Genomic DNA, 17,550 nt, shown 5'->3' with positions numbered 1-17,550 from the left:
TAGCATACTCTAATACACCCTTATATCCTTTACCACCGTGTCTTTTGGTAGGTTGTTGATCTATATCTTGCTGCTGATCTTCTTGTATCCTGATAGTTTGTAGGCCAGCAGGGTTATCAAATCTCTCTTGCTGAAGTAATAAATGAAAAGCATAATTGAGAAAAAATATTTCAGGAAATCCGATTAATGGTGGCAGCTTGCTTGGAAGAGGAAGCAGTCACCAATATTGTAGTCAGCGACACAGCTGCTAACATGGTCAAGACTCTTGTTAGGCTGGAAACCCTTACGCTGCCATGGACATAAATTATGCACTAATGCGTTTCTGCTTTCCTTTGTCTGTGTAATCAGCTGATGGAAATACGCAAAGAAGTCACACCATTACAGATGGACTATCAATAAGCATTCAAAGGTTCAATGCGTAGTACATTGTGTATAGAAAACACAGTTTGTCTAGGGGTGTATACGTCAACAGAAACATTAACCAATCATAGGAGTCTCAGAACCAAAATTATAATGTTTCATAATGCTGTTAGTTAGTTTCTTGTTAATGGATACAAGAGACAGTATGAGATTAGGAACCTAGCTACAAGTTGCAGGTGCTAGAAAGAATACAATTTTTTCCAAGTGCAGAATGTTTATAACAGATAGCGAAAGCTGGTGTCAGGCTCAACTACACAAGTACAGAAGCCTATTGTATGTTTAAAAAAATGCAAGTTTAACCCTTTCAAAGCAGGAGTATCTTGTATTCTAATCAGGCCTACTGACCATTTGGTCTTTCAAGCTATGTATACGGTAATACTTGAGCTACGTAATAAGAAATACAGAAGTAGAAAGCAGGACATGAGACTGACACCCTGTAACATAAAATATATATAGCTCTGTATGTCTAGGGGAATATTTATTAAGCATTGTGGTAAAACAATTTGTACAATATGTAAAACAATGTGTTTCCATCTGAAGATGGTTCCTTTGTAATTCTTGTTCTTTGTACTGCTGTTCTACAAACTTGTAGTGAAAGATGCAATTCCTTAAGGCAACACAAAAGTGGCAACCACACTTGATAGTTAAAGGTGGATTGCCAGGTATTTCCACAGTAGTTTGAAGGCTAGCCAACTCTTGAGGCAGGAGCAAGCAAAAACAGTGTTTCCAACACATCGTCTACAAAAGGATATCAGCCCAAGGTGGAACTCTATTTTAGACATGCTGGGAAGAATGTTGGAACATGGAATCCATAGTCTAGCTTTCAACCACTCCATTGGCATTGACTACCCTCTAGGTAGTGAGGACTGGACAATAAAAGGTAACCTAGTGTCAGTTCTTATTCTATTTATCGATGTGACAGAAAATGAGAGCCACAGTAATGGGACAGGTCATCCCCTTGCTTGCCCATTTCCATAAACAAGATGGCTGCCTTAACAGAGACATTGCTCCTGGTGGCGCACTACCGAACTATTTAGCAGCAGAGTTCAAGAGACTGAAATATCTACTCAGAGTTGCTAGCACAATCTATAGGTGAAATTGTATGTTCTTTCAAAGGAGCATATGTTGTTGGTACTTTGACTAGTACCTTTATAATCACATCTTGGACTGCTTGAGTTTTTACAGCTTTGCCTGGGTACTTTGTAAATAAGGCTTCAGGTGACTCTCAAACATAGGATTAACCTAAAGGAACAAAGTATGATTTAAAAAAAGAACGAAAGCCATTCAAAAATGAACAAGCACTACATTATCAAATAAAAAAAATTGTTGCTAACTCAGTCCTCAAGGTACACAAAAGGTCCAGTTTTTTTCAGTGTTCTCATTGGAGCAGAATGGTGAAATGCCTAAATCAGGGACAATAGATATTCCTTGAGGGTACTCTGTTAGGAACCAACCACTGTTCTAATCTACATGTATTTTCACTGATATTGTTCCTAAACATTAAAGGGCCTCTATAGGCGTCAAAACAACCTTAACTTAATGAAGCAGTTTTAGTGTACAGATAATGTCCCTGCAGTCTCACTCAATTCTCTGCCATTTATGATTTAAAGCACCTTTTGTTTCTGTCCATGCAGCCCTAGCAACACCTCCCTTGGCTGAGAACACAGCCTGCATGGAAAAAAGAAGTTTAATTTTCATTAAGATGTTACCTTAGTTTAGAAGTTTTATCTCCTGCTCTGTGGGTCAGAATTTACCAGCCCCACTAATTATCAATATATCCTTGCCGAGAAAAAAAAAAAAACGTAATGTATTCCTTCACAACAAGAACACACTTTGTTTAATGTGAGGTTCAAACCTAATTTGTGGTACTTTTGCCAACACATTGTGAGAGATCACACATGGCCATCATTGATTCATTGGTTTATAGATACGAAATGTAATTTGTAGCTAAAAGGGACACTCTGGGCAAGCTGTTTAACCCTACAGTGTTGAATGTGATACTCATGCAATCTCCCCATCAACATCTGCCACAGTCCATGGCTTGAATCAAAAATCCTCAGACAGGGGAGAAACTCTCATTGTATCAGTGGCTCCTTGTTCACATAATGAATTTAGAAAAATACATACAATTCTCAAGCCACTTTGTGAATGGGGAGTCACTGACAGATTGACATTCTCAACCTATCAGTGTCACCCCTGTCTGAGGCTTCCTGACTTGGACTGCTAAAGATGTTAGTTGGCAGAGCGATCAAGAGCCATATTCAACACTTTGAGGTTAAACCATTTGTTAACGGTTTAACCCATTAAGTTAGGCTGGAGGTCTCCGTAGTGTTCCTTATGATGCCCAGAGTTCCATGGTGGCCCCCAGAGTTATTTGTCAATCTGTTTTTAAAATGGTTTAACAACTTACCTGAGTACCCTTGGTGCTCGTGCTTGAAACCCAGCTTCTCATGCTGGATATCTGCACTGAACTAAACCAGGCCAATTCAGAGCCACTCTCATTAGCTGTGAGCACTGTTTCAATGTCAACGAACTGTAACCACATTTTTCCCCATCAGAATCTCAAGTTAATGAAAGTAAATGGGATTTTTTTTTGTCTTTCAGTACAGACATTTTATTTTCTTGACTTTCTCTTTGATATTAATTCCCCACTTGACATGATAGGTGATATGCTTCTAAATTGTTAACTATCAAACTCATTTCATGCTTACAGATACTTTTATATAAGTTCCAAAAATGTGTTGTTTTTTTTCAAGTTGTATTTCCGATTTATTGTGCTTTTTGTGCAAAATAAAAAATATATTAAAGAATTTACCTGCTTGTTATCCGGATTTTTCTGAACACATTCTAGAAGGTTGTGATAGACATTTCCATCATAACTGCCAATCGCTGATAATAGCTCTGCATCCGTGAAGTCAAAAGCATCTACTAAAAGAACCGCGTCCTTTCTGTAAAACAGGATTGCATGAGATGTGGCAGTAGAGAGGAATTTATTTATTTCAATACTTTTACATTTTGACGACCAAATTTAAAAAGGACTTTTTTCTTTCTTGGAAACTTACCGGATCACAGGCAAGAGGTTAAGATAGGCTGTTGTTACCATTTCCAGTTGTTTTCCAGACAAATATCCATCCTGCAGGAAATCTCCAGCATTGGTAAATATTCCATGCAGTGCGTACAAGTCACAGAGACTCTTTAATGCCTTCTGGATTTCTGGTTCTCTTGAAACCGAATTCAGTGCATCAACAAAAATTTTCACTGTCATGTAGTGCGTATGAGCCTGAAAAACAGTGCAGTATTCTCCAATCAGAATTACACAATGTTAAAACATTTAATGTGTAATTGGTGATATTGCATTTTACTCTTTGTTGCCCACACTGTTATGATCTATTTTTTTATATTTTCTTACATTTATATAATGTTTGTTCTGATGCCAGTCTTGGTTTTTTTTTTCTCTCCCCTGTGAGAATGCGCAATGAAAGTGTGGTTTGTGTAAGAACACTGCGTATTACATACTAAGTCTTTTAACCCCTTTAACCTCTTAATGACGAGTGACGGGCCTGGTCCGTCACCCTGGGCAAGCCCTTAACGATGAGTGACGGACCAGGTCCGTCATGCGTTAAAATTAACCCCAGATCGTGGGGTTAATGGTGCTTTGGTTTGCCTCTGTATTAGAGGCAGACCGGGAGCACCCAATCGCGCTGCCCCTGCAGCAGTGATCGCTCTGACAGGCTGGCAGAGCGAGCACATGTGCTGCAGGGACTCACGATCTGCCTCCCTGCGCTTCCGGGTTCAGTGTGAAGTGCAGGGAGACGGATCAGTGATCATCTTCTTGTAAAAAAATAAATAAAATTAAATAGAAATCTCACCCCTCATTACCCATTTTAAATAAAAATTAACCCTTTCCCTGCCATTGATCAATTGGCAGGGTATACATTTTACTGTGATCTGAATCTTTTTTTTTTTTTTTTTTTTTTTTTTTACCCGTTACGGTCAACGTTTATTTTGTTGAAACCCTTCAGGAGTTTAATTTTATTAATTCATTTAAAAATATTAAAATGGTATATTTAGCTAGCTGGGGTGGGTGGAAGTTAGTGGGGAATTTGGTGTTAGGCTAGCTTAGGGGTTAACGTTGGGGAAAAAAAAGGGTTGAGAAAAGTTAAATGTTTTAATAACATTTTTTTAAAAAAGTAAAAAAAATCCCACCCTCCTTCACCCAGTCCTAATAAAAATGAACCCCTTCCTTCCCAGTTGATCACTACTGTGATCAAAATACAGATCACGGTATTATACTGTGATCCGATTTTTTTTTTTTTACCTTCAGGGGTTTAATTTATTTAATTCATTAATTTAAAATTTAAATATTTTAAAATGATATATTTTGCTAGCTGGGGTGGGTGGGAGTTATAGGAAATTTACCATTCGTGCTGCTTACTGCTAGTTAGGGGTTAATGGTAAAAAAAAAAAAAAAAAAGCTTATTAAAATGTTAAACCTGTAAAAAAAAAAAATTAATAAAGTTTAGGAAAATTAAAAAAAAAATAAGCAATACAATAGTTTAAAAACTAGTTTTAAAAAGTAAAAGTTTAAAAAACGAAAAAAAATCATTTAAAAATGCTCATTACCACTAAACCTGGAACAAACTAGAGAAAAAAATGATCCCACGCTAAGGTTCAAAATACGTCTTTTGAATTACCCCAGGGTGTATTCTTTAATAAATAGTATGTGTTTGTGGGGAAGTTTCAATAACTAACCATCTAAACTACTCCAAAATGCAACATGGAAACAGCGTAAAACTTCAAAGTTAGAAAAAAACTGAATGGCTGCATCTCAAATGTGCCCCTTCAACATCCACATATACCTGGCAAAGGTACATACGGGGGTATTGCTGTACTCAGACCACATAGCTGAGCAACATATGTAGTATTATACAGTCGTAGCACACATAAGGTTTGCAAAATATACTGTGCAAACTCACTTTGTGTGTCAAAAAGGCAGAAAAAAACGCTTATTACCACTACACTTGGTACAAGCTAGCGGAAAAATAATCCCACGCTAAGGTTCAAAATATGCCTTTTGAAATACCCTGGGATGTCTTCTTTAAGAAATGGTATGCCTTTATGGTGTAGTTGTAATATGTAGCCTGCTCAAGTGCTCCAAAGAGGGACACGGACGCATCAAAATCCTCCATGAAAATTCACACTTAAAAACCTTAACTTGTTACGTCTCTTTTACAGCAGTGTAACTTCACAAAATAGTGTCTAGGTCATACATTGGGCATATTGATTTACTCAGAAAGTGTAACTGAGTATAATTTGGGGATTTTCATGACAGTGGTACATATTAAGTGTAAGAAATACTCAAATTGGTGAAAAAATGGTGACAAGTTAAGGCACAATATACACCATATGAGATACCCTGGTTGTCTGCTTAATCAAATAAAAAACCCTTTCTGGGGTTATGTGAACAGTCACACTGCTAGAATACCCTAAAATGAGACATATGCCCGTCAAATCCATCTACAAAAATTCTAACTATAGAAACTGAAATAGCCTTGTCTCTTTTATATAGTACTGTAGCTTTACAGAAAAGTTCCAAAGGCATACAATTGGGGGTATCGTTATACTCAGCAGATGTAGCTGAACACAATATGGGGTTCTGTACAGGAATAGCACACACCAGCTTTCCGAAATACACATTACAAAAACTTTTAATATGTGTATATGTCAAAAAAAAACAAAACACAATTTTACTCCAATAGTTAGCAGAGATTGGCGATTAAATGGCTATGTAAAAAGTGTCAAACTAACCTTAGTTAAATAGCCTGTGATGTCTACTTTATATAAATATATACTTTTGTGTGGCAATTTTGTTTTCAAGGATGGCTACTAAACCTACAAGACAAACATTCCAAATTCTAAAATTGTTGCAAATTGATATTTTATTTTAGTCCTTGTATTTTGTGACCTGTAGCTTTCAAAATAAGCTGAAATCCTAGATATATGATGTACTCTATAAATCAATACACATAAATGAATTTATTTTGAATTACTTTTTCTAAGCTTGACATATGCACACGAGATTATTGCCAAAACGGTGGAAAAAAAATGTATTTTGTTTTTTCAATTTTTTGGCATTTTTATATAATTAATGAGAATGTATCTATGTATATGTGACCTCAAATAAAGCCCTGTTTGCCCTCTAAAAAACGATGTATAATATGTGTTGGTGCAATAAATTACAGAGATGCAAATTGCGTTTGAATACAAGCAGCAAAAAATTGCAAAAATGGCCTTTGTCCTTAAGCGTAAGACAAGCTTCTGAAGCTCTGTCCTTAAAGGGTTAAAGGAACACTATAAGGTCAGGAACACAAACATGTATTCCTGACCCTATAGTGTTAAAAACACCATATGCCCCCCCCCCCCCCAGATATAGTCAAATCTTACTTTTATTCTAGTCTGCTGCTGCTGGCTCTGCAACTGACCTGCCTGCTTGGCTGACATCATCAGAAGTGTTGAACTGAGCCAATCACAATACTTTCCCATAGGAAAGCATTGTATTGGCTAAGAGTGTCAAGGTGGCAGATCAGGGGCACAGCCCTGTCCAATCAGCATCTCCTCATATTGAGGCATTGAATCAATGTATCTCTATGAGGAGAATGCAGTGTCTGCATGCAGAGAGTGGAGACACTGAGCAGCACTGCCCCAGGAAGCACCTCTAGTAGCCATCTGAGGACTGTCCACTGGAGCCATCCCTAGGCTGTAATGTAAACGCTGCCTTTTTCCTGAAAAGACCGTGTTTACTGCAAAAAGCCTGAAGGTAATGATTCTACTCACCAGAACAAATTCAATAAGCTGTAGTTGTTCTGGTGACTATAGTGTCCATTTAATATTACATTTGTCTTAGAGAATAAGGAGGCATGTAACCGGATTGGTGGTGGCCTGTAAGTTAAAGCAACACTGTCATTTCTTTCCTAAATTCCCCCCCCCCTCATTTTATTCCACATTATCTTAATTACTATATTCCTCTCCTTTGCACTTGCCTTTATTTATATTTATTACCTTTTTCCTTGCACTGGATCTCATTATCTGGGCACCGCCATTTTGTTCTTCCATGTCCATGATATCTGCCCTCTTGTTGGATTCTTTTGATTGTGGATAAATTACCTTGACAAGTGTAATGGTATCTTGTTAAAGCTCTGCCCAGTGCCAAAGGTTGCCAAAAATCATGCTCCATATAAAGAAAAGTAGTTGCTACTTTTCCTTATAAGTAGAAAAAAATAATGATTAAAAATTAAGGGAACTCCACGGACGCCGAAAAGGCGTTCGATAGGGTGACATGGAGCTTCATGATGGCAACTCTGGCAAGGATCGGCTTGGGGAGAGGCATGCTCTCGTGGATTAAGGCATTATACACTAACCCAAGTGCCAGAGTGAGGGTAAATGGTGCACTAACTGAGCTTCCCCATACACAACGGCACCAGGCAAGGTTGCCCGCTATCGCCACTCCTATTCGCCCTGACGCTAGAACCGTTCCTGGACAAGATACGAAGAACACCAGAAATCAGGGGGTTTATACAAAGGGACCAGGAACACAAGATGGCTGCGTATGTGGACGACATGCTCTTCTTTGTAGACAACCCTCTACGCACCCTACCAGCTCTACTGGAGGAATTTGCAACGTACGAACGAATCTCAGGGCTGAAGCTGAATCTCACGAAATGTGAAATCCTGAATGTGGCATCCCCTATACCAGTGAGGGAACGCATCAAGAACGACTTTCCCTTCCACTGGTGCAAGGACCAAATGCGCTACTTAGGAATATGGATCCCATCTAAACCGGCAGAAGTATATACCAGAAATTACAACCCCCTCCTACGAGCAATTCTGGCGGACCTGAAGACATGGAACTACGACCATATCTCGTGGCAAGGACGCATTGCAGTGGTCAAGATTAACATCCTACCGCGACTACTGTAGTGCTTTAGCACCATACCGTGGCCTATACCCCCAGAATTTTTCACTAAGCTCAAATCAGCAATAACCCGTTATGTCTGGAAGGGGGAGAGGGCGTGACTCAGCTATGAAAAGATATGCCGCCCCAAAGCTGGGGAGGATTGGCCCTGCCGGACATACACAAGTACTACCAAGCGACAGTGCTCCAACGGATTAGGGACTGGCAGATGGCCCCGGCAAACAAACTCTGGGCAGACCTAGACAGAGCATGCACGAACCAGGCCCTCCGCGCATATATCTGGCACGATGCGAAAGACGCCATGCAAACTCTGGGCAGCGATTCACCCGTCACGCAGACTCTGAAAACATGGACAACCTTGAGAAGGAACCAACTTATATCGCCTTCGCCTAGCCCTATGATCCCACTAACGTTCAACAAAGCAATTGGAGGGGGATTACTGCCATCCGCATGGCCAATAGATGGGGATGTAGACTACATCCCCCTGAGTACGGTTCTGAACAACACGGGGCTGCAGAGGCTACAGGATTGGTCGAACATGGAAAGGCAGACACTTATGCACAGATTCCACTATGCACAACTGCGGCACTTTTACCACAACATGCCGAACAGAGAAGGAGTACACAGGGAGACGACATGGTTTGAGCAACTTTGCCAGACGGAATCCAACGCAGTAGGCAGAGTATCAGACATCTACCAGAGATTGATCACGGGAAATCTCACTAGGAAGGATGCATTCAAACGGCAATGGGAGGAACTGACTGACAGAACATACACAGAGGACCAATGGGAACAGATACTCATCCTTCAACACAAAAGTTCCATAAGCACCAGATATCAGGAAGTCAATTTCAAGCTACTATCACATTGGTACAGGACCCCTACCTTGCTACATATTCCAGGGGACGCCGGATACCTGCTGGAGATGCGAAGTACAGACAGGTACACTGCGCCACATTTGGTGGGACTGCGCACCGATCCAGGCATTCTGGGCAGAAGTAACACAGGAAATAGCGACAATCTTGGGGGACATTCCCGAACTCACAATAGAAATGGCGCTCCAGCACTTCACCGAAAGCACAATACCCCAATATAAGAGATCGATATTACGACATCTGCTCAACGCGGCTAAGGCGCTGATCCCGACCAGATGGAAGCAGGCGCAACCACCTACTAAAACAGAATGGCTACAGAGAATCGAGGAGATTCATTCAGCGGAGGCAAGATACGCAGAACTGTTAGGAAAAAGCGAGAAACACGCGGAACTATGGAGACCATGGTACACTTATCTTTCACAAAACAGAACGTAGGAAGACTCAGTGCGCTCCCTCGAGACCCGAGGGGACCCAGGGGTGCTGCATCGTATCCCTCCCTTCCACCCTCTCCTTTCTCCCCCCCCCTCCCCTTCCCCCCTTTTTTTTCCTCCTTTCTCTTTTCTTCACCACCTACATTCACGACCTTGCGGGCTAATGCCAAAATCAGTCCAATAAGTGTCCGCCGCGGCCGGGAGGTACCGAGATCTGTGGAACGTGTCTAATACCCAGGACACGTAAACAAAAATTTACACACAAACTCACATTGAGCAACCACATAAACACTGAAGGAGCAGCAATAGACGAGGGAGGACTACACAACAGTGGTTTACACACCGTCCACTCAGAGATGGGGAGAGGACGGAGACACCGATGGACTATCACAGACAAATTCTCAATAAATAGACTTGGGTAACAGAAACTGGGAATTGAAATAATATACTCTCACAAAGACGAGCAAACCTAAAACGATATAACCCCAGAAGGGAGCTTCAGACAGTAATAAACACCCAACCGCAAATGGTAAAAAATCGAGACGATACGAACGCTCAGACGCCATAACTGGAAACACACCAGACATAGAGCAAGGGTACGGAGACAAGCTCGACAAGACATATCCCAGTGACCCAATCGCAACAGACCTCAAACGACTAAGGAAGCTATCCGGCTCCACATAACACAAACCCACTCACAACTTCATAGATACATGACAAGTCACTCCCGCGGACAGGGACAAAGGATAGATTGTAGGACAGAGTACGAACACTTAGAAACCAACCTCAAGCAGATACACGCGCGATGCAAAGTACTAACGCGTTCCACACTCACAAGCTGCACAAACACTAGAACGCACAACTCTAGCAAAACGGGGAACAGTCAGTTATGTAAATAAATGGCTAAACTCATTTACCATGAGCACTGTCTTTACAAAAGTTAAATTAACCTACGATACTTGGGACCAGCGTGTCCGTCAACTTTGTGGGCCTGTGAACCCGTATGAGCATTTGCATTCAAATAGGGAGGGAAGAAAGGTGGGAGGGGATAAGGAGTGAAGGGCAACAATAGAGAAGAGGGTAGAAAGAGAGAGGAGATAGACAAAGGGAGAAAGGGGGAAAAACTACTCCTGCACAGGTGAATTGGGAGGTATGGGAGAAATTAAGCTTTGATAGAAATGAGTCTTGAAGCTGCTCACCCCTGACAAAGGGTGCATTCGCTAAACGCACATATGGCAATTACAATAGTTACAAAAGCTTCATGTATCAGACTAAGCAAAAGTCAAGCAGGCTCAGACAAACACCTAATGTTGCATAACTCTGTTTCCGCACAGGTTGTACATGTTATATAATGTTTATCACGCTACTGGGGACCTGCGAGTCCCATGGTTATTGCTCAACCTTGTTATCATGAATAAAAAACGGATTTACAAAAAAAAAAAAAAAAATTAAGGGAAAATAGAGAGACAAAAATTGATCCATGTTAAAAAACCTGCAATGTGACAGCGCTGTTTTAAGGGCCCTTGTATTCAGTGACATGGGTGTCTTTTGCTGGGGCTATAAAATCCTACCTGTGTGTTGAGGGCATAGGGACATATTGTATACCATAAGGTAAATTGCAAGTTTAACATACCAGGGCTGAACCTCACTGTTTCAGGAGTACCAAGTTTATAAGTCCACCTTAATTAATTATAGAAAGTTGCAGAATGAAGTATATAAGAGTCTACAGGAGTACTTACTATTGAGGCCTTCACCAGCTCCACCGATGTGTTATTCCATGCCAGATACTGCTCACTGCTAGACTGGACAAGACTTTGCAGTTTATATGCTGCTGATGCAATGAGACTAGAAATGCATTTAAATAAATGTTAATTTCCCAAATATTTGTAGCAAATGTTGTACTATATCTTATAACAGGTTAAGAGGGACAAAGTAGTCACAAACCAGTCATAATCTGGCCCCTTCTGGAGGTATGGCTAAGGCAGAGATTACACACTAACTTGCAGTCATACCCATTTATACTAGCAATAGGAGCTAAAAGCAGTCAGCTGACACTCTCTGCCAATCACAGCTGCCCATTTCTGCTCATGCTAATACTTACTCCTTAGCCCTGGCAGCACAGAGGGATGGGCTCTGGGGACTCTTGTTTAACAATAAAATATAAAAAAAACTGTTTAACGATGAATGGAAGGACAGCACCATGAGACTGCAGACACTATAACCAGTTCAGTGATATAAAGCAAATAGAGTGCTTACAGTGTCCATTTAATGGGCACTGATATACAATGATCAGTCACAACGTTACTCAAGCCTCTCTCTTTTTCCTCAAGAGTGTTCAGTGGTATGAAGAAGCCCACCCAAACATTTAAAACTTGATGAAGGGTGAACAGAAATACTTAATTAGGTTACAATGCACACAGACACGGAAAATTAGATTGAGTAATCCACACAATATGGCACCTTAACAGAATATCCTTCAAAACATACATTTATACTTGGGTAAATCCAATGTATCCCCAGATAGCTTGTTCCAGAGCGCCCTAGCTGTTAAAATAGCACGCTGATACCATGGACGATGTAGAATTGCCACCTGGTTAAAGAGTTAGAAGCCAATGAATAGTTCCATGTGGCCGGCCTGTGTTGTCAGACTGCATTAGAGCATATACCCTACACACATGGGCAACTGGGTGGTCATATATCAGGGTCTGGTAGTGTCTGCTAGGAAAAGGCAACAGCTACAGCAAGGTGATTATCAGTCTTTTCTGCTTATTTAGTACAGTTTTGTATACTAATATTGTGTAGGTCTCCCTCGTGCAGCCAAAACAGTGTCAGTGCCTGAACTCCACAACACCTAACATGTCTTGTGGTGTCTGGCACCAAGCCATTAGCAGCAAGTCCTTTAAGTCCTAAAAGGTGGGGGCCTCCATGGATAAATTTGCTGTTCCAGAACATCTGATTAAGTTCTGGAGAATTTGGAGGTCAAGTCAACACCTTGAACTCTTTGTCATGTTCATCAAACCATTCCTGAACACTGTTTGCATTGTGGCAGGGTGCATGGCTATCAGGGAACACTCTCTACAATCTCTAGGCAGGTGGTATGTGTCAAAATAAGGACCCAAGGTTTCCCAGGAGAATATTAACCAGAGCATAACACTGCCACCACAGTCTGCCATCTTTCAATAGCATCCTCTTGCCATCTCTCCCCCAGTTAAATGACGCACATGCACCCGGCCATCACCTGAAACAAACAAAAAAAAAAAGTGATTAATCACACTAGGCAGCCTTCCTTCATTACTCCATGGTCCAGTTCTGGTGCTCATGTCCCCACTGAATGCTCGTTCAGCGTTGGACAGGGGTGATCATGGGCACTTTGACCGGTCTGTGGCAGCAGTCCCATACTCGGCAAACTGTGATGGACTGTGTGTTTTGACAGCTTCTTATCATGGCCAACATAATATATTTTTTCAGCAATTTGAGCCACAGTAGCTCTTCTGTGTGATTGGACTGAAGGTCTACCCTTCACTCCCCACATGCGTCAATGAGCATTGGGCACCCATGACTCTGATGCCGTTTGGCTGTATTTCATTTCTTGCACCACTTCTGGTAGGTACTAACTACTTCATAACGGGAATGCCCCACAAGACTTTCCATTTTGGAGATGATTTGACCCAGCTGTCTGGCTATCACTACTTAGCCTTCGTCAAATTCACACAGATCTTTTACTTGCCCATTTTTTTCCTGAAATTCAAGAACTGACTGTTCACTGCCTAATACATTCCAACCCCTTGGCAGGTGCCATTGTAACAATATAATCAATGTAATTCACTTCACATCAGCTTTTAATGTTGTGGCTGATCAGTGTATATGACATTTTGCCATGTAATCTACCAGTGGAATGCCTGTAAAAGGCTCTTAAAGTAGGTCCTAATGTAAGATTGGTTTAGAAGCAAGAATAAGAAGCTAGAGAATTTCCCTTGCTGCTTTTTCTACAGATTTTGGTTAAAATACACCAGCTATAGGTAGTTTTAACAAATATTTTTAACAATGCCAAAATCTCTGCAGGTGGCAGGTCCACTTACAGGAACAATGAGAAGTAAATATATTAATATATAGCAAGTGTTACATGTGACACTAATTATGTCAAGATCATCCTTTTTCTCCCAATTTCCGTGAGTAACTGTGAGTAATAAGTTTGGACCGCTGTGAGTGTTGTGTGTGGCAATGTGTGCTGTGTGGGAAATACATGTGGGAAGTAGTGGAAGATGGAAGGGGGGATGTTTGGGTGCAGTAGTGAGGGTTTAAAGGCAGCTGGCAGGGTTAACGGCGGTAGTGGGTGTTTGCGGCAGTAGTGGATCTTAGGAGCTATAGTGGGGGATAGAGGCTGTAGTGGACGAATAGGGGCAGCAGTGCGAAATAGGAGCTGTAGTCGGGTAAAAAGACAGTTGTAGGGAATTAGGGGTTGTTGTGGGGGTGTTAGAAGCTGAAGAGGGGGTTACAAGATGTAGTGTGGGCATTAGGGGTTGTAATAGGGGTTAGGGGCAGTTGTGGGGGTTAAGACTTGTAGTGGTGGGTTAGGGGCTGTAGTAGTACGTTAGAGGCTGAAGTAGGACGTTAGAGGCTGAAGTGGGATATTAGGACCTGTAGTGACGGTTATGGGGTAGTAGTGTAGGGTTAGGACCTGTAGTGGGAGCTTAGTGGCAGAGGTGAAGGGGATAGGAGCAATAGGGGGTCAGGGCCTGTAGTGGGAGAATATGAGCAGTAGTTAGCACCTGTAGTGGGGAGTTAGGGGGAATACAGGGTCAGGGGCTGAAGTGGGGGGATTGGGGCTGTGGGGGGGATAGGGGCTGTAGTGGAGTGGGGATAGGGGCTGTAGTGGGGTGGATTGGGGAAGTGGTGGGGGATAGGGGCAGTAGTGGAGGTTAGAGGATGTAGTGAAATTAATGTGTATATATATTTTTCAATAAAACAAAATGTTTCTTCCCCCCTCTCTTTACCTTACCTTGGTCTAGGGAGGTGGGGATCCTGTTCCCTGGTGGTCCGGTGGGAAATGCAGTTCCTTTCGGCCAGCGGCAGTAACTGTATAAGAGCGTTGCCAGGGTATCCCATGGCAACGCTCTAATATAGTAGGAGGAGCGAGAACTTGGCCAGGAAGTACAGACCAAGTCCTCCCACTTTGCATTAGGGGCGACCTGTGGCTGCGGTTTTGGGGGCAGCTCACTGGTGATCTCTCTGCATCACGTCTTATTCTGTAGCCGGCACTCCGGCAGCACCACTCGTGCGCACGCCTCTCCTGTAGCGACCTCAGTGAGCTGGCGCCCTAATAGAAGCACTGGCCCTGGCTCCTGGCACAAGCAGCTGTTTTGGTTTTCCAGTTCACATCAGGAAGATTAAAGTCACCCAGCCCTTCATTGTCATTTTAGCTATTTCCTCAACTAGTAGATTATCTGTCTCTTTTATTTGTCCAGGGGGCCTGTAAATCACACCTACACCAGTTAATGTGTGATTTCCAAATTCTAACGTAACCCAAACTAATGTTCGCTTCACCAACTTTTATTAGGTTAGATTTTATGCTATCCTTCACATACAGGGCCACCCCTCCCCCTTTCTTGCCTTCCCTGTCTTTTCTATATAAAGAGTACCCTGGTATTGCTATGTCCCAGTCATTTTTCTCATTATACCATGTATCAGTAACCGCGACTAAATCTACATTATCAGTTGCCATTATTGCCACAAGTTCATGGATCTTATTCCCTAAACTGCGAGCATTTGTAGACATTTGTAGACTCTAAGCTTATCATTTTTTAACACACTTGCTACAGGCACCTTCTGTCCTTGTTTTGGGGGGCAATTGGATTGATGTGTTATCACCCTTTTGCCTCCTCCCCCCCCTCCTAGTTTAAATACATCCTAGCAAATACTCAGAACTGCTCACTGAGAACATTTGAGAAATATGCAAACCATTGTTTTTGTACAGTTTATTTCCATTCCAAATAGAGCTACCATGAGAAACAAAGCCAAATCCTTGCTCCCGACACCATTCACCAAGCCACAAGTTAAAGTCCCTAATACGCATCCGCCTGTCATTCTAAATGTTATGCACAGGCAGAATTTCAGAGAATGACAGTGTGTACACAACCTGACGTATGTCATTGGCAAGGACACAAAACACTTTCTTCACCTCAGAAACCTCATCACAAGCCAAGTCATTTGTCCCTAGATGGACAAGTTAATCTAATTCCCTTTCCTGCTTTGCTCGCTTAACAATATTACAAATACGTCTCCTATCTCTTTGAGTAGTAGCTCCAGGAAGACATCTCAGAAAGCCACTATTGTCCAACTCCACACCTCTGGGGGATTTTATCAGGCCTCACCTTTTCCTTTTTGTCATTGGCTGCACTCTTGCACACCTTAGGCATAGAGGATGGTGGTTCCACAAACTCTGTGCCTGAGCCTGTCTCCGTAACACCACTACAAGCTGAAAGTGCAGAAAATGAATTATGTAAAGACACAGACTGTGCAGTATGCCTTTTGTCCACATCTCTAAGTCTACCAGATCCTACAGAAATCCATCTGCCATTCCTAGGACATCTCTGCGGCAGTGGATTTGCAACAGTCCCAGCCTGAGATTGTTTACTGGATACATTCCAAATCGCTGACTTCAAAAATGCAATCTCCTGCCACAATATAGAGAACGGTCTACAGATTAGACAGCATCCAAATCTCCAAAAAGTGGAACGTGAACGTATGAGTATCAAACTTCATATAATATTATGAATTGCACTAGCATTTTTATCCTGCACCAGGTTAATTGTAAATAACCAGATGCCTTCTAAAGTGTTTGTGAACTAGCATTGCAAACTTAGAAAATGTTTCCAGTTCTGCTACCTTGACCATACTTTTTTAATTCAATTTGTGATAGACGCTCACATGCCATGGCCTTTTGGAGAGGCCTGTAGGTCAGCCTCTCGCACCCACAGACTATGAACCTGGTCCAAAGAGCCCCTGAAAAGGGCTTGTGGTGGTAGCAATTAAAAAACAAACTTTTCATTGTTACTTGATAACTCTGCAGCACCATCTGCTGACTGAATAGAAGTTTGTACAGTTGCAGAATGCTGGTATGCAAATATAGGCAACCAAATAAGTTAAATGTATATATTATTGTGTTTTAGTGTGTTTGAAAATGTTATTTGTATTATATAGATCACGTATCAATTATAGTTGCTCGTTCTCCAATGTTCTATATATTTGTATTTTAAATAGTTACATAACTGAAAAGAGACTTGCGTCCATCAGGTTCAGCCTTCCTCACATTTGTTTTTTGCTGTTGATCCAAAAGAAGAAAAAACCCAGTTTGAAGCACAATTTTGCAACAAGCTAGGAAAAAAATTCCTTCTTGACCCCAGAATGGCAGTCAGATTTATCCTTGGATCAAGCAGTTATTACCCTACATTGAAAGATTATATCCTTGAATATTCTGTTTTTGCAAGTATGCATCTAGTAGCTGTTTGAACATCTGTATGGACTCTGATAAAACCACTTCTTCAGGCAGATAATTCCACATCCTTATTGTTCGTACAGTAAAAAAAACCTTTCCTTTGCCTTAGACAAAATCTTCTTTCTTCCAGTCTAAACGCATGACCTAGTGTCCTATGTAAAGTCTGGTTTGTGAATAGGTTTCCACACAATTGTTTGTATTGGCCCCAAATATATTTGTATAATGTTATCATATCCCCTCTCAGGCGACGTTTTTCTAAACTAAATAGGTTTAAATTTGTTAACCTTTCTTCATAGCTGATATGTTCCATTCCTTTGATTAATTTTGTAGCCCGTCTCTGCACTTTTTCTAGAGCCA

At 41.4% G+C, this 17,550-nt stretch overlaps 1 protein-coding gene across 1 annotated transcript in view; it reads right to left on the bottom strand.

Moving 5' to 3' along the window:
- Positions 1-728: 728 nt before the first annotated feature.
- Positions 729-17,550, bottom strand: part of LOC134568866 (peroxisomal acyl-coenzyme A oxidase 2-like) — an 83,258-nt gene continuing 66,436 nt past the window's right edge. Inside the window, exons 11-14 of the mRNA XM_063427558.1 lie at positions 11,438-11,543; positions 3,483-3,700; positions 3,236-3,368; positions 729-1,662 (exon numbers count right to left, since the gene is read on the bottom strand). Coding sequence (XP_063283628.1) covers positions 1,600-1,662; positions 3,236-3,368; positions 3,483-3,700; positions 11,438-11,543 — 520 coding nt within the window. The 3' untranslated portion in view covers positions 729-1,599. The remainder of the gene's footprint in view (positions 1,663-3,235; positions 3,369-3,482; positions 3,701-11,437; positions 11,544-17,550) is intronic.

Source organism: Pelobates fuscus, chromosome 7 (genome assembly GCF_036172605.1).
Source record: "Pelobates fuscus isolate aPelFus1 chromosome 7, aPelFus1.pri, whole genome shotgun sequence".
Lineage (NCBI taxonomy): Eukaryota > Metazoa > Chordata > Amphibia > Anura > Pelobatidae > Pelobates > Pelobates fuscus.
Note: the sequence above shows the minus strand (reverse complement) of the source record. Positions and strands in the feature narration are given on the sequence as shown.